Genomic DNA, 22,725 nt, shown 5'->3' with positions numbered 1-22,725 from the left:
TTTCATGGACACGATTGGTGTCATCTAAGTGAACGGCACGCCTGCGCAGCGTCCCATCATCATGGATGTGTGGGCGCCTGTGTGTGCGTGTGTGTGCCTGAGGCCATACGGCAGGATAAGAAAGAAGAGGGGAAGGGCTGCGGCAAAAAGGTCGAAGGGCACCGGACGCACGCACACACGCACACGTCAGACAGCACACAGGATTAACTGGCAGCAGAGCTACATGTTCCTCTACCGGCGCTGTGCGCGCTCCGCCACCACGCGAGCGGCCTCCTCACGACGCTCCGCGGCGGCCATTTCACGAGTGGCACGCTCTGCCTCCATGCGAGCCGCCTCGGCTGCCTTCGCCTTCTTCCGCTCCTGCACGACTCGCCGGTGCTCAGCCTCACGCTCGCGCTCCCGCTGTGCTTCGCGCTCCCGCTCCTCTTCCTCCTCCCGACGCCTTCGTGCCGCAGCCACTTTTCGGCGCTCCTCGCGAATGGCCTCCATGCGTCGGATCTGCTCTCCCGTGATGCCGCGCGGCGCAACCAGCCGCAGCACAGGCGGCGTGCCAGGTGGTACGGTGTATGCTACCTCGTCGTCGAAAGCCTCCTTGCCTTTCTTCCTGCCTTTTGCGCCTGCACGGCCATCTGCGGAAGCGGCAGCCGTCAGCAGGTCTGGAGGGGCGGCACCAATGAGCACAGTGTCGTTCGTCAGCGGGTCATCGGTGACAGTGCACGTCAGCGTCACCTCGTACAATCCACCAATCACCAACGGCTGGGCTTCCTCAGAGGCTTCACCGCCTCGGCTTGCCGAGGACTTGGCGGGGCGGCGCGTACGCTTCACCTTCGGTGGCGACGGCGCAGGCGTCCACTTGGAGAATGGAATGCTGTCCGACACAAAGAACGGCAGCGGGTTGCCCATGCGCTCCTGGTAACGCGCGCAGAGCGTGCCGGCAAGCTCCGTCCTGTAACTCGTCAGCAGCACCATGTCCTCCACCGGCTCCAGAGGCTCCCCTACCACGCAAGCGGGACAGACTCGCACCGGGGCTGCTTGCCCAGTGATCATGGGCAGTGGCCGCGCATAGGTCAGACAGTGCCGGACGCAGCATAGCCGGCCGCAACTCGGGCAGTTGGCGCGGCGCAGCGCCGGTGTGGCAGCACGGTTGCACGTCTCGCATTTTGAAGGTCCTGCTTTCGTCTTGACCGTATCGGTGACTGTTCGGTACGGCGCCTGCACCGGCAGCACGCGCACCACCAGCACCGTGTCGGCCATCGTGGTGACCGCCACCTGTGTAAGAAGACGCAGGTCTATGCGCTTCTGCAGAGTGAAGCACGGCGTCAGCGTCATGGCGACCGGCTGCTTCTCCATTGCGGCGGCCGCACGCTTGGAATGCTTTGCGCTACTACTAGGCGGCTGCGAGGACGAAGGCGGTGTCTCGCGCACCATGTACAGCACGTCGTGCGTCGTGAGGAAAATAAACTCCTTGACGGTTTTCGCGGTGACCCAGTTGACAACGCGGTCGACGGCGCAGGAGAAGACAACGCGCGGCGGGTCTAGCTCACGGGGCCGCTCCCAAACCATCTCGCGTGTGAGAGCGTTGAAGAAGAACCTCTTGCGGGGTTGGCCTGCCTCGCCCGGAGTCCAGAAGGAGCGCCACGCACTGGCGATGGGGTCAAATTGCAGGATGGCGTCGAGGGCCACGGTGAGTCGGTTGGAGAGCGCACGTGGCACTGCGCTGGTGCCGCCGCCTGCGGCCGGGCTCGGCACGGCCACCACGGCATCGGTCTCCACGTAGATGCCCTCGTAGGCTCGAAAGACACTGTCGGCACGGCGCGTCTTGCGGTGCCGCGTGTACGTGCGGTCCAGCTTCGCCTTGAGGCAGAGGAGCTGCTTGCACTGCGTGTAGCGCCGCCACGCGCGTTGAATGGTGACGGATAGGGCATGAAAGGCGGCTTCACGGCTCTGCTCAAGCGCCAGAACATGCTCCGGCTGTCGAATAAAGACCTTGCTGGTGCCAATCACAAAGGAGTCGGGTGGCAGCACCTCTTGCTCGTCCTGCAGGTAGGCGAGGATGGCCTCGCACGCCGCCCTGTCTGTGCCTCGAAAGGGCCGTGGATAGGTGCTCGGACACGTGTATTTGAAGCGCTTGAGGAACTTGTCAAAGTATTGCCGGTAGCTGTAGCCCGCTCGCCGCACCCGCACGTTCTCCAGGAGGCCGAGATACTTCACTTGGTGCAGCACCCGCGCCTCGTCGAAGAAGTTGGCCCGCTTCACATCGTTCGATTTGATGGTGCGCACGTAGTGGGGCGTGCACTGCTTCAGCGTGCGCACGAGATCGGCGGCCTGCTGGCGGATCTTGAAGCCGGCTGTGGTGTAGGCGCGACGAGCTCCGCTGGTCCCGGTAGACGATGACGCCGCCGCCAAGCCGTCCGCCAGCACATCGGTCAGAATTTCCAGCAAGAAATGTGCCTGACTTTTTGACAGCACCTCGACCACGTCCGCGCCAAGCCGATCCTTGTTGCGGCCAACGAAGCCGTCCGTGCTGTACTCGACGTCGCCAGCGTAGTGCTTAACGATGAAGCCGCGCTCGCTGCGCAAAAAGTTCGGGTGGCTGCTGTATGTCATGGCCAGCTTGTCCAGCAGCTTGCGGTCCGCCACAGACTCCTCCTCCTTTGCCATGGTGATGCACACGTCGTCCATGATCGCGAACAGGCCTGGTGGACGGTCGCTCTCGATCAGGTCGCAGACGATTTGGTTGTCAAAGTACTTGATGTCCTCCCACGGTATGTGCTCCCGCACGTACTCCTCCTGCTCCACTCGCAGCGTCAGCTCAATGAAGATCTGCTGCAGCTTCTCGTTCACGTAGTTGATGCAGAACTGCTCAAACCCGTTCTTGGCAAAAATTTCGAAGCCGTAAATGTCAAGCACGCCGAGCATGAGGGCGTGAGGGGCGTCGCCGAAGGCGGTGTTCACGGAGCTGACGATGAACTCAAAGACACCCTCGTAGAGAACCTTCGCCACGGCGTCACGAGTGCTGCGGCACTGCTGCACATCAAGAGGGGAGAAGACCACTTCCGTCGCGCCCATCTGCAGCTTTCGCCACGTCAGAGCCTTCAGCAGCGCTGAAGCATCAACGCCGAGCTGCTGCGCGACAAATGCAAGCTCCTCGGGATTCGCAACGGTGCATGGGTTCTGCCCCGCCGCCAGCGCCCCGCCCTCCTCCGGTGCCACAAAATCAAGCTCGCCGAGGTGCAGCACCAGGCACAGAACCTTGATGACGGACACCTGATCCTGCGACGACATCCCCATCGCATCCATCGCGATGAGCGTCTCACGCCAGCCGCGCAAGTCATCGATGCCGGCGCGAGACGTGAACTCCTCCGCGTGCTGCCCAGACCCCAATGACGGGCGCAGAAACCTCCACGGATAATACGCTGAAAACGGAGAGGAAGAGACGAAGAGCTGCGACTGGCCAATGTTGCTGTCACTGCCTCCCCTATGCATGCGCATCTCCTCAAACACCTCACGCCAGGCAATAGGGGCGTGGCCACCGCCATCGTTGTCATCGTCGTCCCACGCAGCAACAGAGCCCTCCCGGTTGCCGCCCTTTCCCTCTCTCGAGGGCTGGAGCCCGCTGCCGTCACCGTGCAGCTCGGCAGCTGCGCCAGCACACACCTGGTAGAAGATGTGGAAGTTACACTCCCCCATCTGCTGACTCGACACACGTGACTTCTCCAGCAAAAAGTGCGAGAGGTGACCACCAACCGGGCCGCCGCGGATGTCAAAGTAAATCTCGAGAAACTTGCCAAAGCGCGAGCTGTTGTCGTTGCGCAGCGTCTTGGCGTTGCCGAACGCTTCCAGCAGAGGGTTGGACTCGAGAATGATGCGCTTGACCCGCTGCATGTCTTTCGTGTTGCCAGAGACTGCGGAGATGTACTGCATGATGTGCTTCGATGCCTCTGTCTTGCCGGCACCCGATTCACCGGAGATGATGACACACTGGTTCTCCTCCTCTGACACCATGCTTCGGTACGTCTCCTCGGCCAAGGCGAAGATGTGCGGCCCGCCAAGAGCGGCGTCGCCGGGCTCCTGTCCCTCAAGCAGCGCGTATCGCACGCCGCCCAGCCGGCCATTGTGCCGGTAGAACTGCATGTGCGCATCATTGTACAGGCCCTGAATCGCCTTGAAAGGGTTCACCACGAGCAGCACAGAGCCGATGTTTGTGTAGATCAAATCCTCGCAATGGCGCACGGAGAGGTCATCAGTAATGGCCTTCTCGCTGATCTGCGGGAGGAGAACAAGATCCTCGACGCCGACCGTCTCGCGCTGCTTGTAGTCGGACGCCATTGCAATAGGGACCTATTGTAGAAAGCGATTGGCTGAGATCCCAGCGGCACTTTTTCACCCCTTCTTTTTCCCTCCCTCCCTTTTCCAAGAGCAGCCAGAACTAGAGCACCAAGACTGCGCAAGAAAGAGAGAAAGAGAGGTGTATGAATATAGAATGATGCGGTCGATGGATCCACCGTTGCGGAGGCTTATGGGAATTGCGATAGTGACAGCCTCTGGCACTGGAATGTTGAGACGCGCTTTAGCACGCTTGTTGAGCATCTGATCGTGGAGGTGCCTTGTGTGATGTCTTTGTGTGTGTCTGTGTTCAACCTAACTGCTCCGCTACTTACCTTCGAAGAGGAGGAGGAATACAGCAGACAAGGTAGCTGAAACGGGGCGCAGCGAGGAAGAGCTGCACGCTATCGTTGTGAGTAAGCCTATGCCTTTCGATCCCCCTCGCACTCACACATGAGCGCCGCTGTTCGAGCTCGAACTTTCAGCAGTGTGTCCCAAACCTCAACGAGAGGAGAGAGAGAGGAGAGAGCGAAGGCGAAGGTGATATTGGTCGAAGAAGGAGCTCTTGAGAGAGTGCGGGCATCGAGAAAGAAAGGGAAGGGAAAAAGGCGCGTGGTGCCTGCAGCAGGTCGTCAGGGACCGCAATATTGGAAGCGATGGCGCCACACTCTCCAGCACCTTGCCATAACATCGAATACTCCACTCCACCGCCACGAACGAGCACCGCGCACATGGCAAGTTTCACCGGAAACGTGTGCGTTGACGAGTAAAAGCGAAACCTGTAAAAGAGCACGCGACAAGTTGTTCGTTGGACGTGTCGTCTCTTTCCCTTCTGCTGCTCGTCGGGGACGCGCTTGGAACTCGTAAAGGCACGTGCTACCGCCCCGATGGCGAGCTCATATGAATCACATCCCGGCACGCCGCTCACACGCACACCAACAGACAGACGCATCTATATATATATATATATGTACGTACGGAGATGGGGTATATATACGTATATATGCGCATGTACGCAGACAGGCACATCCACAGGCGCACAGGGGCAAGGAAGGCCCGAGAAAGAGACGCAGACAAGAAGAAAATAGGCTCTAAAGAGAACAGAAGCACCTTCGTGGCAGCTGACGGAGCCAAGGCTTAGGTGACGGTCCATCCGGTGCGACGGGCGACTGAGTGGGAAGGGGACATAGGGAGTGCCGGCAGCCGCGCGGAACGATAAAGTAATGCAAAGAAGCCGTGAGGCGCACAAACGGGCAACGTAAGATGAAAAAGGCAGCAAGCTCACCTGGCAGCTCAGTGCACGCAAGCATACCTAGTGTTCCCTCCTACCTCCTCCCCTCCCTCCCCCCTGGCCCGCCTACGCGACCTCACTAACTTTTTTCGCGTGACACCCTCCCATTGTCAACCCCCTGCCAACCATCCTCGACCCTTGGACCCGTTCCTTTCGTGAGAGTGGAGGAGGGGGAGGGGGGGCATTTCTGTTTTTTCTCTCTCAATGGCACTGCTTCAACGTCGGACAAGCCCGTTTCTGCAGCGGGGACGTCCGGACGTGGTCCAACGCGACCCACCCTCGCCCCTTCTGCATCCTGACCCACAAACACAGGTGCGCACATGCGCGGTGGTACTGCTGTGCCTCCTCTCGGGCTCTGCCTCCCCCCCCACCACCACCACCGCACTCCTCTCTGGCCTGTCCTCCTCCCCTTCTGTTCTGCATGACGCAACCGGCGCGTCCCAGCAAAGCACAAGAAAGGGCCGAAGTGGGAAGAAGAGAACACTGAGGAGTGAGAAGAAGACGCAACCCAAAAGTCCCAGCAACGGGTAGGGAGATGCAGAGGGGAGGGGGAGGGAGGAGCAGCTTCACCATATATTGGAGGCGACGGTATCTGCCGTGCCATGACCTCCTCATTAGGACATGGGCACGCACATCAGCACCCTTTCACTAATTCTCGTGTATCTTTTCCTTCTCGGCCTCTCACCTCCCCCCACCCCCACTGACCACTTCTCTTAGTCGCCACTGACACTAGAGCCATCGGACATGCGCGAAGGAAAAAAAAGGAACGACAGGAGAAAGTCGGGGCCGGACGAGAGAGAAAAACGGCAGAAGCTCAGGAACATGTCAGAAGGGGGAGGGAAGGGGGGGGTAAAAAAAAAGAAGGGAGCGTCCTGTCCTGCAAATATCAACAGACACAACCGCCTACACATGCCCACGCAGAGGCCGACACACACGCGCAGCACAACCGAGCAGCGGTGCGGACAACTCCCCCGGTATCAAGGGCAGAGAAAGCAGCAGCAGGGGGAGGGGGGTGAAGCGTGGTAAGAGGGTGGTGGACCCCTGCATCCCCTGCAGCCTCAGGTCCACCCTCTCTCACTGTTGCCTATGCAACAACGTTCACCAGCGAGATGAGGGACCAGAGGAAAGCAGGAAACAAAAGAATTACTTCTCCTTCACCGAGTGTCATGAGGCAACAGATGGCATAGACAGCGAAAGAAGCCGGCAAAAAAAAGGCGAAAAACAAATGGGAAGGTCATTGATCACCCGTACGGGAGGGAGGAGTGGCGTTAAGCATCCGCGAGTGCCTCCTCCATGCAGCATCCATCTCTCAAGCACTGGCATCGAGCTTGTCTCGTGTGTGTGTGTACGATTCGTATCGCTTCTCCCCCTTTTTTACCACCACGCTAGCTGCTATGCCCTTCTCGTTTCGTTGCTCGCCAGGGGAGGTTCTTGCAATGGAAAAGAAGGAGGCTAACAGATACATCCGTAAAGCAGATGGGAGGGAGAGGAGGAGGGGAGGGGACCGCTGGAAGGGGAGAAAACTCCCAAAGACATGTACGCCAGAGGAAGAGGGGGAGGAGGGGAGGGACCAGCAGACAAGAGAAAAAGAAAGCAAGCAAAAACCGTCCGAGACAGAGGCAGGCCTCTCACACCTCCTCCTTCTTCCGTGTCCAAAACACCAGTACAAGCTAAGGGGGCGTCCGCACGATGCGACACAACCCCCCCCCGAAGCCAGCACGCCCAGTAGAAGAGGAAGTGTAGTGTAGCCGCAAGCAACCCCACGAGTGCGCCGAAGCGAAAATAAATAAAACTCACAGAGAGGCAAGTCGGCAGTGTCAAGTGGAGGCGCGTGACCGGTGATGAAACCCGGCAGAAAAGGAAAACACTACGTCACCAGTCCCGGGAACACAAGTGGCCCCTAATGGCTCCCAAGATATCGACGATACCGTACGGTAAGCGAAAGGCGCCATGCAAGAGCTGCGCCACCGAAGCAACCGTGATCCCTCCGTGGTAGAGCCAAGCCACAAGAAAGAAATCGGCAGCGAACAAAGCCCCGCCGTGGGCAAGTGCAGTCGCGCGGCACCCAGCCCTCCTCACGAGCTCGCGCCCGTGTACAGGTTGTAGCGCATCATGTACTCCCCGCCAAGCGCCATCAGCTCCTCGTGGCTGCCCTGCTCGATGATGTGCCCAGCGTCTAGCAGGATGATCTGGTCGCAGTGGCGGATCGTTGTCAAACGGTGCGCAATGCTCACCGACGTGACCCCGTATTTCGCCTGGTACGCATTGATGCCATCTTGCACCTTCGCCTCCGTCACATTGTCCAGCGCGCTCGTCGCCTCGTCCAGCAGCAGCAGCTTCGGTCGCCGCAGCAGCCCGCGCGCAATCGCAACGCGCTGCTTCTGACCGCCAGACAGCGCGCTGCCTTTATACCCCACCTCCGTGTTGTAGCCACCTGGCCACTTCATGATCTCCTGGTGGATGTGCGCGAGCCGCGCAGCCTCCTCCACCTCCTCGTCCGTCGCGTCCTCGCGCGCGTACCGGATGTTTTCCCGCACAGTCCCGCTGAACAGATCCGGCTCCTGGAGCACAACACTGATGTTGCGCCGCCACTCCGCGATGTCTAGTGACGACAGGTCCTTCCCGTTCACGCAGATCAGCCCAGAGCGCCGATCGTAGAAGCGGGCAAGCATCTGGATGATCGTCGACTTTCCGCACCCCGTCTGCCCTATCAGCCCGTTGGTCGTTCCGTCGCCAAACCGCAGGTTCACGGACGCAAGCACAGCCTGCTTCGGTCGCGCAGAGTAGATGAACTGCACCTTTCGGAAGTCAACGTCACAGCCCTTGCCCAGATCCTTGTCGCCGGACTGCTCGATGTCCAGGTCAGGCACGCGGTCGATCACGCTGAACACACGCTTCGCAGAGCGCTCCGCCTCCGCCAGTTTTGTCGCGAACGCACCAGCATCACCGGTGCTCTGCGCACCGAACAGGATCGACATGCTCGCGATCATGACATCCGTGAACTGCGCCTCGCCCCTGTCAATCAGTTTGCTACCGTACCAGAAGCACAGTGCGAAGGCGCCGTAATGAATAAACTGTCTGGCGCCATTGATGCTGCCGGCAATGATGCCCTTCTTTACACCGTGCGGCGTCTCCACTCGCAGCGTTGCCTCGAAGGCCTCCACGCGATCCGCCTTCATGTTGAACGACGTCACCGTGCGCACGCTCGACAGCGCCTCCGTCACAATCGTGTCGCTTGTGTCGCCCTCCTTGCTCTTTGTATACCTGTTCATCATCATACGCTCCGCAAGGCTGCAGCCAATGAGCAACGGCATGCAAGCCAGCGCCACAAGCGCCAGCTTCCACTGGTAGATGAAGCTCACCACAACTCCAGCAGCAATAATGCACACCATCTGCACTTTCAGGCCAATCGACGGGCCCCACAGCTGATGCACGGCCTCGCAGTCGCCGGACAGCATCCCAGCCAAGGACCCAGCATCACGCCCGGGAATGTCAAAGAAGTTCATGTCCTGGCGCATGATCTGACGGAACAGCAACAAGCGGATCTTTGTTGTCAGGTGCTCACCCGCGTAGCCGTAAAAGCCGTGCAGAACCCAGCCCAAGAAGTTCCCAACCGCGAAGACAATAAACAGCGGGGCGTACAGGTTGGTTCCGCTGCGTAGTTGTTCAACATTCTTGTTAAAGCTGTACTCGCCAAGCACACGCAGCATGTAGCCCATCAAGATTGAGCTCGTAGGTCGAGCGGCGCCACCCACCGCCGAGCCGAGAATACCCAGCGCCACAGCCCACAATTTATCTTTATTCATTCCCATCAACCGCCGGAAGCCAACGTTCACGCCATTCACTTCCCACTTCGCGAGCTCCTCGATTGGCACCTTCTGACGCGCCGTGCGCGGCGCCTCCTCGTCCAGTTGCGCAAGAGTCGCCTCGTCCAGTATCACATTCAGGAGGTCATTGGCCTTGCTGTCATCCTGCCCTTTTGTGCCGCTCCTCGCGTCACCAGCAGACACGCCCTGGATCCTCGCCATGGCAGCGAACTCTCCACCAAGCGCCATCAGCTCGTCAAACGTCCCGCTCTCCGTGATCTTGCTCCCCTCCTCGCCGTCGTACTTCATGTAGTAGATGCAATCCACGTTGCGGATCGTCTCGAGCCGGTGCGCGATCACGATCACGGTCATCCCGCCCTTCTGCATCAGCTGGTCCAGTGAGCGCTGTACCTCCATCTCAGACTTCCGGTCCAGCGCGCTCGTCGCCTCGTCCAGCAGCAGGATCGGCGGCCGCTTCACGAGTGCGCGCGCGATCGCGATTCGCTGCTTCTGCCCGCCCGATAGCTGCGAGCCTACAGCACCTACGGGCGTGTTGTACTGGTCTGGCAGACTCATGATGGTGTCGTGGACATTCGCCTGCCTGCAGGCCTCAATCACCTCCTCCTCCGTCGCGTTCGGCTTTCCCACGCGCACGTTCTCCATCATCGTCCCCGCGAACAGGTTGGGCTCCTGCGATACAATCCCAATCTGGTCGCGCCAGTCGTGCAGGCACAGCTCGCGCATATCCACACCGTCGCACAGCACGGCGCCACCAACAGGGTCGTAGAAGCGCTGGATCAGCCCGATCATCGACGACTTGCCGCACCCAGACGACCCAGAGAACGCAACCTTCTGCCCGCGCTTGATCGTCAGGTTCAGGTCGCGGAACAGTATCATGTCCGGGCGAGTCGGGTACGAGAAGCGCACGTTGTGGAACTCGATGCTCTGCCTGAAGCCCGTTACAGGCACGCCGCCAGCGTCGATGTCTACCGGTGGTACACGCTCAATCGTCTTGAAGATCTCGTACGCGGCAGCACGGGACTCGGTGAACGCAGTCGCACTGGGTGCCACGAACCCGAGGCCAAAGCTACCCATCAGCACGGCCAGAAAGGTAGAAATAATATCCGCCATGTCGCGGCGACCCCATTCGACTAAGTAGGAGCCGAAGAAAAAGGCGACGGTGTAGCTGAGATACACGAGGGCCATTACCACCGCCGCAGAAAGGCTGCCCGCAAACTCTTTGCGGATACCACGCTCCTGGGCGTACAGGACCGCTTCAGCAAACCGCTGCAACTCGTAGTCCTCCCGGCCAAACACCTGCACCGTGCGGATGTTCTCCATCACCTCCGTCGCCATAGATCCGGCCTTCGCAAAGTGCTTGCGCGACGACTCTGTCATCTTGGACACGATGTTGCCGATTATGGCAGCCATGACAATAATGAAGGGCATCATGCCGACCATCACAAGCGTCAACTCCCACGAAAACACGAAGCCAGCGATGTAACCGATGATACCCATGGCGCCATTCATGATACCCTGCGACAGCTTGTCATTAATGCCATTGTGGATCACACGCGTGTCGCCCGTCATGCGAGCGGTCAGCTCGCCAGGGCTGTGCTCGTCGTGCCACCCAATGTCCTGGCGCAGCACAGCGCGAAAGAAGTTCAGACGGATGCGCCCTTCCTGACGAGACGCTGCCACTGTCCAACATAACACGTGACCACCGCAGGCCACGAACATGCCGATACCGACGTACACCATGATCAACGACGTCTTCGCCGCGTTGAGCTCTACACTGCCCACGCCAGACATGAGATCTGTTGCGATACGGCCAAATATAAAAGAGAACAAGGGCATGCCGGCACCGCTGCAGACTGCAAAGATGGTGCCAATGATCATGAGCACACGGTCGGCCGTGTCGGCGTAGCGAAAAATTTCTATAGGGCTCACACTTTTGCGCACCACCGTCCCCTTAACCTCCTCCTCGGCGCTGAACAGAGGATTGCGGCTGCCGTAGTCGCTGCTGCCATGCGTGCTGTCACTCTGACTGGCAAGCTTTTTCACCGGTGCCACCTTTCCCTCGTCCACATACACGCCATAACTCTGCGGCATATTCATCACCTCCCTCCACTGCGGTGTCAGGCTGCAGCTATAGTCGTTGCGATCGCCACGGTCTCTACGTTCCACCAGCCCCTCCGCGATGGGTTGGTTTGGAGAACAGGACCCCTGCCTATCCTCCCATCCAAAGACTGAGCCGCCCTTGGCGCTCGCATCCGTTTCAGAGCCCTCAGGCATGACGTGTGTACAGCGTGCAGGCTGCAAAAGTGGAGTGTCCTAAGCGAGTTGTCAGGGCTTTTCTCGCGTGCGCTCCCGTCAGCAGAGGAAATCAAGGAAAAGACGCTGGACTGGGTGCGATGAGCTTTGGGTCCCCGTCACCTTCGCTTGTGGTTAGTCGAATGTGCGGGCAACGCGCTGCCGCTGGACGCGCTCGGCACGAAGACAGACGAAGAACGACAAGAAAACCTACAATAGCACCCCCTATACACACACGCGCGCGCACCAAATAGCCGAATCGGGTCGAAATCGAGAGGTAATGCACACGTGCCTCTCCACAGACAGAGAGGGAGCAGCGACAATAAATGAATAAAAACAACAACAACAAACGCTGCGTCAAAGAGGCGGTATCGTGCAAAGAAGAAGAGAAAGAACGTCACAGCTCTTGCCTGGTCGTCTCCTCGTGGTGCGCCACAGGAGGATCTTATCGGCCTCACCTCTGTGGAGTTAAAGGTCGGCAGTTGTTTTAGGGGGTGCGCAAAGAGAAAGCAAGCGGGGGCTTTGGATGGTAAGGTAGCGTAAAACGTATCGGCACAATCAACGACCTCACAAAACAATAGAAGCAACGCTTTGGGAGCACGCACACACACACACACACACGCTAAAAAAAAAGAAGATCACAAAGGAAGAAGAACGAGCAGGTGAACAGACAGAGATAATGACGCACTCAAACACGCACACTCGTTCCAAAATGTGTGCCAAGTAGGCTTTTGCACTCCTCTCTCTCTCTGTGTGTGTGTGTATTGATCCTCCTTGTGTTCCTGTGCGCAAGATCGTCGAAATTGGCTGAAGGTGATAGAAAGGCTGGAGGAAAGCTCAGTGCGCGCCTGGCGACGACGTAGCGCCCTCTGTGTACGCGCGAAAAAAAAAACGAAGAAGGCAACTGAAACCGCTTCCGGTCGGTCGCTCCTCTTTACTTGTTAATTGCTGGTGTGCCTGTGTGTTTGTGTGTGTCTGTGTCCAAAATCAGCCTTCAGCAACGCATAATCCATGAAAGACGAAAAAGGTTACCACAAATGTATGCTGCATACAGTATATCCCTACGCATCACAAATCGATATACAATGTACACTATATAATATTATATATAGATAGACTATACGTACTGCTTTATCGAGAGCGAAGAACAAGAGGCCGACGGGGAGGGAGGGAGGGAGGGGGTGATGGACAGTAAGAGCAGTCGCAGTGATCAGGGAAGAGAGTCGCCGGGGCAGTGCGCCACAACAAAGAAAAGGGGGAGGAAGAAGGCAAAGGGAAAGCGAGAGAGAGACAGAGAGGGAGAGAGAAGAGGAGGAGGGGGGAAAAATACAACTCGGCAAAGAACAGCTACTACACATATATATATATATATGAATATATGTGCTCAGCTGCAGGCAAGACAAATGCACCACGTTAGAGTCACAGAGGCTGTGGGACGGTCACACGCGAAAGATGGAAGAGAGAAGGAGAACTCTCCGTATGGCGATGGAGAGGGGGAGAGAGAAAGAGAAGGGGCCGGAAGACAAAACAGGAAGCAAAGGAGGAGCGTGTGCGCGCTCCTCTTCGACAGACCAAGACGAAGAAAAAAATGGAATCCACCCCAACACGACTAAGAACGGCCGGTGCTGCACGTAGGAGAAGAGAGGCACAGGGGGCGAAGAACAAAAGAAAAAGGTAGAAAAGCCTTGACGCACACGTACTGCGAGTGCGCACAAGTGACGAGTCCAGGCGAAGCTCAGCAGGCGGGAATCTTGCGATGGTACACCAGCAAGAGAGCGAGAGAGAGAGAGAGAGACAGAGGAAAAATAAAAATAAACACAGGACAGAAATGAAAACAAGGGGAGAGGCGAGGTATGGCAAAAAGAGGGAGGGGAAAAAGTTACAAGGAAGGGCAGCCAAAAGAATTGAAATATATACAACTACAGCGTGTATGGGTGTGCGCGTGTGTGGAGGGAAGTGGAGTGGAGTGGAGGGAAAAGGTCCTGTTCGTCTACCAGTTGTGACGAAACAACGACGACGACAAGATAAAAAAAATTAAACCGAGACGATGCCTACGGCTGCTATCAATAAGGGGAGGGGGAGCTTACGTTAGGAAGAAACGGTGAAGACAAAAGATGAGGGAGAGAGGCGGTGAAGGAGAAGCGTGTAGGGCACACAAACCGAACGCAATGAAACCACAGGCAGCGACACCGAGATGAAAATGCAGGGGGAGGGGGGGTTAGGCTGTTACAGATAAAAAGGGAAAACCAGAGAAAGAAAAGAGAGACTCGACTTTCTGGGTGGGGAAGGGATGCGGATATCAGAGCAACACTACGACCTGTTGATTCGGCCAAGCGTGTTTATGACTGTGTAGCTGGGTATGCCGGTGGATAGAAAAGGGGGAAGAGACGCGAAAGTGCAGTGCTTGCGGAAAGGGTAAAAGAAACCGAGAAGCACCTCGCGAACGCAAAGGAAAACGACGTACACGTCCCCTATTCGTGTCTCCTTCGTGCTGATACCTCCTCGAAGCGCTTATCAGTTTGCCCTGACTCTTGATAGTGTACCTCTGGACTCAATCCGTCGCAGCTTTCCGTCTTGTTGTTCGGATGCGTCCTATACGTGTGTCGTGGGGTGGGAGGAGGAGGGCTTGGGCTTGGGCTTACGATCTGTGTGATTTTTTTTTCGTTGCAATGAAAACAAAACACCTTGAGAAGCCGTAAACCTGTCACACACACTCGCACACGCACACGCACACAGGGAGGAAGGGAGGGGCAACAAAAAAAAAAATGTGTTTGGTGTAAGATGACAGAAGGGGGGAAGGAAAAGAATATGGAAGGCAGGAAAATGCTGAAAAAAACGGAAGGGTGCGACAGAGGGAAGGGAAGGGAAGCGCACAAGAGAGAGAGAGAGAGACGGAGGGGCAAGATGAAAAAGCGTGGGTTGTACCCACGCCTGTGAAGCGACTGGGTCAGGGTGGAGATCCAAAGCTGAGATGGCGAAGAGCAGTGCCACGTGTTGCGGGAGGAGTGGCACACTTTTTTTCGTTTTCTTTTTCGTTCTTGTCTTTCGTCTCTTCCTGTAGTGACCGACCAAGGCAAAGATCCCGTGAACGAAGGCGCAGAGAGAGAGAGAAGCAGTCAAAGATAAGTGACAGTCGAGCAAGGGCAGCACAAGACAACAAGATGATCCCCTATGCGCCAGCAAACCTAGCAACACTAGTACGTACCAGCAAGGCGAGGAGGGGTATAAGGGGGAACGCGATTGTTGCGAGAACCAATGTTGTTGTTGTTTTTTTTTATTATTGTGAAGATGTAATGTTCGTGTGTGTGAGAAACAGATAGACAGACGGGGGGGCGATTTCTCAGCTGCTTCAGTTCGTGCTAGGGGAGCTTGTGCGCGACAGGCGCAAGAAGAAGAGCGAGACGCGCATCACGATTGAAGTGGGGCGGAAGAGAAAAGTGAGCGAGCGAAAAAGGGGGCCGGGAGGTGGGGAGCAGCAGTTCGTGGGGACATGCAGCGCGGAGGTAATGGTTGGTAGGAAAGAAGAAAGCAAGTGTGCGTGGAGAGGGAGAGAGATGGAGAAGAGCGAGGTGGGGTGACAGTGAACAAAAAAAGGGCCGTAGATTAGGACGGGACGATAAAGCACTCACAGCCGAGGAAGAAGCCGAAGAGAGTCGATGAGCAACACGTCGTTGTCAACCAGACCTCAGCTTCCTTGCGTTTCAACGGCATATTGGAGGGTAGAGAGTGGTGCAGTGCCACGCGGCGAGCGTGTCAGGGTTGCAGTCCATGTGTTTGCGTTTGTCTGGACTTATCATCATCTCCTCCCTTCTTGCTCGAGGTTCATCCTTCTACACTTATACAGGGGAAAAAGAGGGAGCTTTCGTACCCCCTTTTGTTTTCGCCTCGTTCTTTCGCACTGGTTCGCCGGTACGTTGCCGCCTCGCAGTCGCCGCAGTAGTCCACCATCTAAACTCGGCAGAAGAGGGATCGTAAAAACAAAAAAATGCACAGGCACGAAAGGGAGGAAGAGAGCATGAGCAAAGGTGAAGATATGCAAAACAAAAAGAGCTTACATAATGGTCAAGCGAAGGCACGCAACAAAAAGAAGAAAAGCGAAGAAAAATAATTTTAAAAAAGCGAGGCGGGAGGGGAGGTGCCGGAGGAGGAGGAGGAGGAGGCACACCCAATGCTCATCCGTCCTTCGTGTGAAAGCATTCATTGATGCGGGTGCTACTCCTCCCACCCACCCACCCCCGCCCTTCTTTGTTGGCTGTGTTGAGCATGCCATGTTGGCATAGGGGTACGTCGCAGAAGAAAAAGAGAAGGCACATGAGGGAGAGAGGAGGAAGAGGTCTGAAGTAGAGGATTGGGAGACGGTAGTCCGTGGCTGCATGGAGGGGAAGGGGGTTGTATAGCTATCACTCTCTTCCTCATGCCTCTGTCACTCCTTTACCGCCTCACTTTCCTTCTCTTCCTTCGTCATCTGTCTAAGACAAGTCGTGCAGCCCTCTCAAGCCACTGCTGCGCGTCGGTGAGCCTGTCTGTCGCTTGTGCATCGGCGTGTCTCTGTGGGCCGCCCGCCTGCATATGGACAGAGATATGCCGATGCAGTGCCAGCGAAACAGTCGGATGTGGGAAAAGAAATGAGAAGAAACGGCACCCGATCTAAAGTCCTGCAGCTGCTGTTCTCGAGAATGTCATCTCGGAAAGAGAGAAAACAGAAAAAAAAACGTCGAAGGACTTTTTACTGGGAGCGGGGGGAGGGAGGGGGGGGAGATGGTCCGTCACAGTGTCTCCTATTTTTTTTGCCGCTTCCCTTTCCCCTAGGCCACCACGCGCTGCGTGACACACATTGGGGGGGGGGGTGGAATCATCCAGCAAAGGGAAGACCTGGCGGTCCCCCATTGAAAGGTAGCCAAGTGAAGGAGAGAAGCAAGGCCCTTATTCGCCGAAAAAGGCAAAAAGGCAAACAAAAAAAGAAGCGAAAGCACATATATATATAGATATATATATATGATATATAGATATAGAAATATAGATATATTATAAGGCACTGAAAATGGAAAGCCCGCTTGATTGTCGCAGGTGAGGGGAGCACGAAGCCACATCCGCCCACCACACACCCGCACACGCGGCCATGCAAACAAAACGAAAAATAACGGCACCACCGACACTGCAACGAGGCCGCCGAACTCCTACCCCTTCTTCGCGAAACCGCTGCCCACCTGTCTTCGCCGTCCTGGTCACAACGCCATTCTTTCCAATCCCCCTCCTTCCCTCCTCCGCACACACAAACACCGCCACGCCCGCACTCGCCTGCTGAGCTGACTGCCTACGTTTCTTCTTCCGCTTATGACTTCGTACCACGAAGGGGGAGGGGGAGGGGTGGTCGAGTGAGACAGCCGCAGAACAAGGCAAGACGCACACACTCGCGTATTGGAAGCTGTGCGTTGCCTCTCCACCTCCCCTCCCCTCTCCCCCTCTCGTCGTGGTGACCGCACAGGCAAGTCCTCCAAAGAAAGGGTGCAAAGGCGTCATGAAGTGAGCAAGAGGACTCAATAGAGGAAAAAGAATGAGCTTGTCTACTTTTAGTCAACCCCTCACTCCACCAACTCCGAGTGTCGACACATGCACGCATACAGCCGCAGCCCACGCGCACCTGTCGCACTGCAGCTACATCCAGGCCGGCGAGGACGAACCGGCCGCCGTTGCATCGGGCCACGCCGCTAGCGGGCCCGCCCCGTCCATCCTCGTCCATTCCTCGCACACGTGCTGCGCGATCGGCGCCACACGGGCCAGCGTGCACTGCATGCCATGATCCCACAGGGTTACCTTCAGAGCCCTGCTCGAGGGCGGAGGCGGTGGTGCGGCGTGCAGGCAGCAGGGGCGGGTGGCCTGGGTGCATGCCGCAGGAGCTCAGCGAGGAGGTTGGCCAGCCGCAGGCCAGGGCCCTCTGAGGCCCTGCACTCTGCCGGCATATGCCATGCCCCTCCCTCTCGGTCGCCTCAACCCGCCGCATGCCGTAATACGGTGTGAGCAATCTCCACACGGAAGCCTGGACAACTCGATTGAGCCATTCAGGGGAGCTCTCGCCATGCTTCGGGCATCTCCGCCTCATCAGCCCACCCAGTCGGATGCAGGAAACATCGCACGTTTCGCACGCATGCACTTGGGGGCTAATCAGTGTACCTCTCTGTGCGCCTTTTTTGTCCACTACCACTGCTCTGTTGGCCTCCGCATGCCTCGCTCGGATGTGGTATATCATGGTCGACGTCCCTGACAGCCCGTGCGCACAGTATTCGCGTTTTATTATGCATCCTGTAGCTTGCTTCAGGACGATAGTGTTCTGTGGGGAGTTGGAGGGAGGCTCGCTGTCTTCCATCTTCCATCGATACCATAGAGGGTGGGGCGTGTATGGATGGCTTGCCCGCATCCGTGGGAAAAGCAGAGGAAAACAAAGGCACGAAAACGAAAAAAAAGAGAGCGCGATGCGAGGTGGCCACACCAACCGGAGTTGGACGAATGCTAAAAAAAAGGACAGAGGCTGAGGGAGGGGGAAAGGGTGGACGCAGGGGAATACCAGCAGAACACACCAAAAATGACCTTTAGGAACATATATATATATATATGAGAGAAACCGTGAAAACAAAGGGTCGTCAAGCAACACGAGAGAAAGAGAGACGCGCACAACAATACGGATGAGAATCGCTGGCAACAGGGACGCACCAAGGGAGACGAAGGAGCCTGAAACAAGAAACCGAGCACAAGCAAAAAGTGAAGGGGTGAGGGGAAATACAGACACACACAGACACAGACACACAGACTCGTCAATATTTTTTTTTGGTTTTCAGTGGTTAAAAAAAAAAAGAAAAGGGGGGACACAAAGACAGACACCCGCAGGTGCCTTTTTCCTTCGTGCCAGCACCCTCGCTTGCATACAAGAAGCACCCAAAATATAAATAAACAAAAAACGGCATGCTGTTCCAGCATCACAGATGAGCATCCGAGGGAGAGGGGGAGGGGGGGGGGCAGAAGAAAAAAAAAGCTGATTCTAGTCGAAGAGCAAGGCGTTCACTTGCGTCTTCGTCTGCGCATCTCTTCCCTTTAGTTGTGGGCTGCTGTGCGTCACAACAAGCCGCACGAACATGTGTTTACATCGAAGACAGCAACAAAAAAAAGGGGAGAAAAAAGGAAACAGGCAAAGCCAAAGCCGCTGGTGGAAGGGCTGCTGCCTCATCACTAAGAGCCAGAAAACACACACCGAGTAGAGAAAAGGGCAAAGGAAAATTTAAAAAAGCAGCGAGCGCGAAAAAAAAAGAAAAAGTGTCGTCTGTTTCAAAGAAAATTTCTTACGCTTTTCTGCCATATAAAAGCATATATATATATATATATATATATATATATATGCAGATATATACAGATATATACATATATATATGTGTTTGTGTGTGTGTGTGTGTGGCTTGTCCACCTGCGTTGGGAAACAACGACATTCGTGACGACTCCCACAAGAGAAGTGTACATATATACAAAATAGCCACAAGACGCGACGTGACAAAACACTCAACGAAAACGGAAAGAAAAAAAAACGCGGAGGCGGATGTGACAGAGATACCGAGCCACCCAGAGCAGCTGGATACGGATCGGAGAGACGAAGAAGAGGCGAACCCTATAAGACCACAAAAAAACATTCATGGAAACTGTGCCGTTACGAAAGAGGCGCACAACACACTCAAAGCGGACATCAACTTATTGGCAGAGCGAAAGAGTTTTTCCCCCAACGCGTGTCCATTCTCTGTCATGCCACAGGAGCCCAAGCGCCATTCCACCCCTCTGGGCGGTCCCCACGGGCCCCCACCTCGCGTGGTGCAAAGCAGCCGTAGACACACGCGTTGCAGCAATGCGCCGGCTCAGTCATCGGAGCACCGCCCCCGCCTCAAGCCCTACCGACCCTCCCTCCTCCCCGCACTCCAGGTCGCCTCACAGCCGCTCCCACTGTGCCGGTCGTCACGTGGTGAGTCCCTCTCCGGGTGGCTCGGGCCCCCCTATGCACACCAGTAGGCAGTGCGAGGGCCGGGGTGGGGTATGCTCGAGTCACGCTGACACTCTGCCCGTCATATGAATTAGCGCAGGCGTGTTCACTGTCGCAGGTCGCTCCGAGGCGGCGCCATCCAGGCCGGGTCCCCCGGCATCAGTGGCGGCAAATCGCTCTGACCTCCCCACGCCGTGGGTACTGGACCCTGTCACCACCAGAGGTGGCCCCGCATTGGCAGGCGCAGGGGAGAGGAGGGGCTGCTTGGACTCCCTAAACACACAGAGAGTGGGGTGTGGTGCTGGGCCCTGTGGATGCCACCACGCGCTGGGAGATGTGCCGCCCCTCCCCTCTGTCATCATGGCTTGCGGAGCGTGAAAGAGTTCAAAGAAAAAGATGCTGCAGTGTTGACTTCTTCGAACTGATTTTCTCCCCCTTCCCTTTCGTATTGTTCCGTCGTCCTCGTCTGTCTTGCCGGTCCGCGAACGCGTCTCACTGCAGTGGATTCAAGTGTTCCGTTGCTGGGCTAACGTGCTGCTGGTTCTCTCGAAAAACGCGCCCGTCGACACACCGAAGCACAGACACCAGACCGAATTACCGCAAAAAACAGTCACCGGCAAGCGAAAGGCGCTGAAAGGAAAAGAGAAAGGGCACCGCAGAATCGTCTGCGGGGGGAGGGGATGCGGCACAACACGATTTCGGTGCGATCTTTATCTCCTTCATCGACGTGTTTGTTGTTCACGTGCCGCCGGCCCCCCACCTCTCCCACGACCTCCGCTTTCGCTTGCGCTCTGCTGTTTCTTTTCGTTTGTTTGCTTTTCCCCCGTCTTGTGGCGTGAAAAACACACGTGGATGTGCCGTACGCCTGCTGTTCCACCCCACGCTTGTGATCACCACTCCCTCTTTCACCACATGGCGAGCCCTTCTCTCTGGTATTCCAGCCGAGTCATCACTCACTATGTTTTTCCTTTTTTTTTCGGGGGAGGAGGGAGGAGGGAGGGGGACCAGTGTGCAGTATCCTGCGCTCCTGTTTTGCTGTTGTTGTTTCTGGAGAGGGGGGTTGGTGGGTGCCTGAAAGCTCGACGTCAGCACGGAATAAGCATGACAAAGATGTTCGCAAAGCTGATAACGCAGGCGGCAACGAGAAGAGCAAAGCCCGCGCCCAGCTGCATTCCCTGGGGAAACGCGTTATCAAGGCCGGTGAAGTTGCGCATTTGCGTGCACACGTCCACATTCATGACAACATGGCTACCTTGATTATTCAGATAGCAATCCAACATGCAGCCCCAGCTGATTGCAAGCAGACCTGCGGCCAATAAGTTCAGCAAACCGCACACGCACTTGATGCAGTGGCAGCAGCACGCATCCAGGCAGCTTGCCAGCATCGAGGCAACGAGAACGACGGCAGCCGCAATGGCGCACACCTGCGCCGTTTTGAAGCGACTCACGCGGCCGTCGCACTCAGACCAGACATCTTTAGGACTGACCGAGTACAACAATACCAAGCATCTATCGCGAATCCCCCAGAGCGAGATGCAGTAGCCGTTGTAGATAAGGGGAGCGCTGTCGTTCCGCGGTATATACATCGCCAGCGGGGTGCCAACAGCAATGAAGAGTAGCGCCACAAACTGGAGGACGCCGAATATTATGCCGGAAACGCAGCCCATTTTTATTCTTGTTGGAGTAGGAAAGGGGAGGAGGGATCGTCCTCTGTTCGGGGTGCAGGCGGGTGTAGGTGCGCGCAGGTGTACGCTGACTTGCCCGTACTGCTTCTTTCGGTTCCGCCGTTGTATACGTGGGGATGGGTAGCTGCTCACAGAGGCTACAGAAGGAAGAGCTAAAAGACGAAACTGTGCGAGAGAGAGCGAGAGCGAATGGCGGTGTAAGCGTGTGCGTGTTTGGCCTTCCTGTTTTCTCGTGTGTGGGGGTGTGCGTGTTTTCCCCTTTTTCTTCCTTGCGGAAGAGGGGCGGAGTTCAGAGGAGAACGGAGCAAGCGAGCAGTGCCTATGTCTGGGAGCGTATCACCGTAGGAGTGTAGGCACGGTCTGCGTCGGTGCGTCAGCTACCCAACAGCGAAGATGTGAGAAAGAATGACGAAAGAGAACAACAAAATTCGGGGAGAGAATGGAAAACGACGACAAGGAAGGAAGGAGATGCGCACACACACACACACAAATGCAAAAGAACAGATAACAGTAGGCAACGAGAGAGGAAGAGGGAGGGTGAGGGTGAGGATGAGGCTCAGCGGAATGGAAAAGGGGGGAGAGAGGAGGACTTTTATGGACGCTGCACACGTGGAAGCGGATGTGGGCAAATCGAAGCGGCAAAACAACGAAAAGAAAAAGCAAGTAAAAGGAGGAGGGGCAACACGAAAAAAAAAGTTAGAGAATGAGGCTGAGACACACACACGCACGCACACGGTGGGTTTAGCAGTCGTGTTCGACGTGGAGAAGAGAAAGTGCAACACCGAGAAATCTGTTCACGAGTACTTTGTGTGCGTGCATGTTCGTGTAACGCCAAAACGCGTTCGGAGCACAGACGAGAACGGTGTAAAAAAAAGGAAAAGAGTACATGCACGTAGAGGTGTTGCATTTTATGGTTGGTTTGGAGAACCAGGGAAATGCAGGACATTGGAGGAACAGAGCGGAGAGAGGGCGGGGGAAATAGAAGAGAGAACCAAGTGCTTGTCCGTGTATCGGCATGAGAGGTTGGATAAGTAGCCGGCTTGAGGTGGCGGAACCTGAACAACATGGATGCATGAGCTGGCCAACTCGTTCCTCACTGTTTGGATTCGCGAGTGCGGGACAAAGGAGGGGTGCGAAGGAAGAAGGGAGGAGCACAAGCCACTAGGGATGCAAAACTCCGATACTGGCAGCTCTCTGTCCCTCGCGTCTATCATTTTGTTTTCGGTATTTGGTGGAGGTTTAGGGAGTGGGATTCGATTATACTGTACCGCTCACACATACTCTGCACAC

The 22,725-nt window shown here is 56.4% G+C and overlaps 3 protein-coding genes across 3 annotated transcripts; all 3 read right to left on the bottom strand.

Moving 5' to 3' along the window:
- Window positions 1–231: 231 nt before the first annotated feature.
- On the bottom strand, window positions 232–4,329 carry LMXM_33_1000 (putative myosin IB heavy chain; the record flags this gene model as incomplete). Its single annotated transcript, XM_003878640.1, has 1 exon — window positions 232–4,329. One exon carries the CDS (start codon window positions 4,327–4,329, stop codon window positions 232–234), a length of 4,098 nt encoding a protein of 1,365 aa, XP_003878689.1.
- Window positions 4,330–7,692: 3,363 nt separating this feature from the next.
- LMXM_33_0990 (p-glycoprotein) lies at window positions 7,693–11,718 on the bottom strand (the record flags this gene model as incomplete). The annotated part of the gene is made up of 1 exon (XM_003878639.1): window positions 7,693–11,718. The coding sequence occupies one exon, from the start codon at window positions 11,716–11,718 to the stop codon at window positions 7,693–7,695; it is 4,026 nt and encodes a 1,341-aa protein (XP_003878688.1).
- A 9,117-nt stretch (window positions 11,719–20,835) lies between these two features.
- Window positions 20,836–21,417, bottom strand: LMXM_33_0980 (amastin-like protein; the record flags this gene model as incomplete). The annotated part of the gene is made up of 1 exon (XM_003878638.1): window positions 20,836–21,417. The coding sequence occupies one exon, from the start codon at window positions 21,415–21,417 to the stop codon at window positions 20,836–20,838; it is 582 nt and encodes a 193-aa protein (XP_003878687.1).
- Between the last annotated feature and the right edge of the window lie 1,308 nt (window positions 21,418–22,725).

Source organism: Leishmania mexicana, chromosome 33 (assembly GCF_000234665.1).
Source record: "Leishmania mexicana MHOM/GT/2001/U1103 complete genome, chromosome 33".
Classification (NCBI taxonomy): Eukaryota; Euglenozoa; class Kinetoplastea; order Trypanosomatida; family Trypanosomatidae; genus Leishmania; species Leishmania mexicana.
This window is presented reverse-complemented; position numbering and strand designations above follow the sequence as displayed.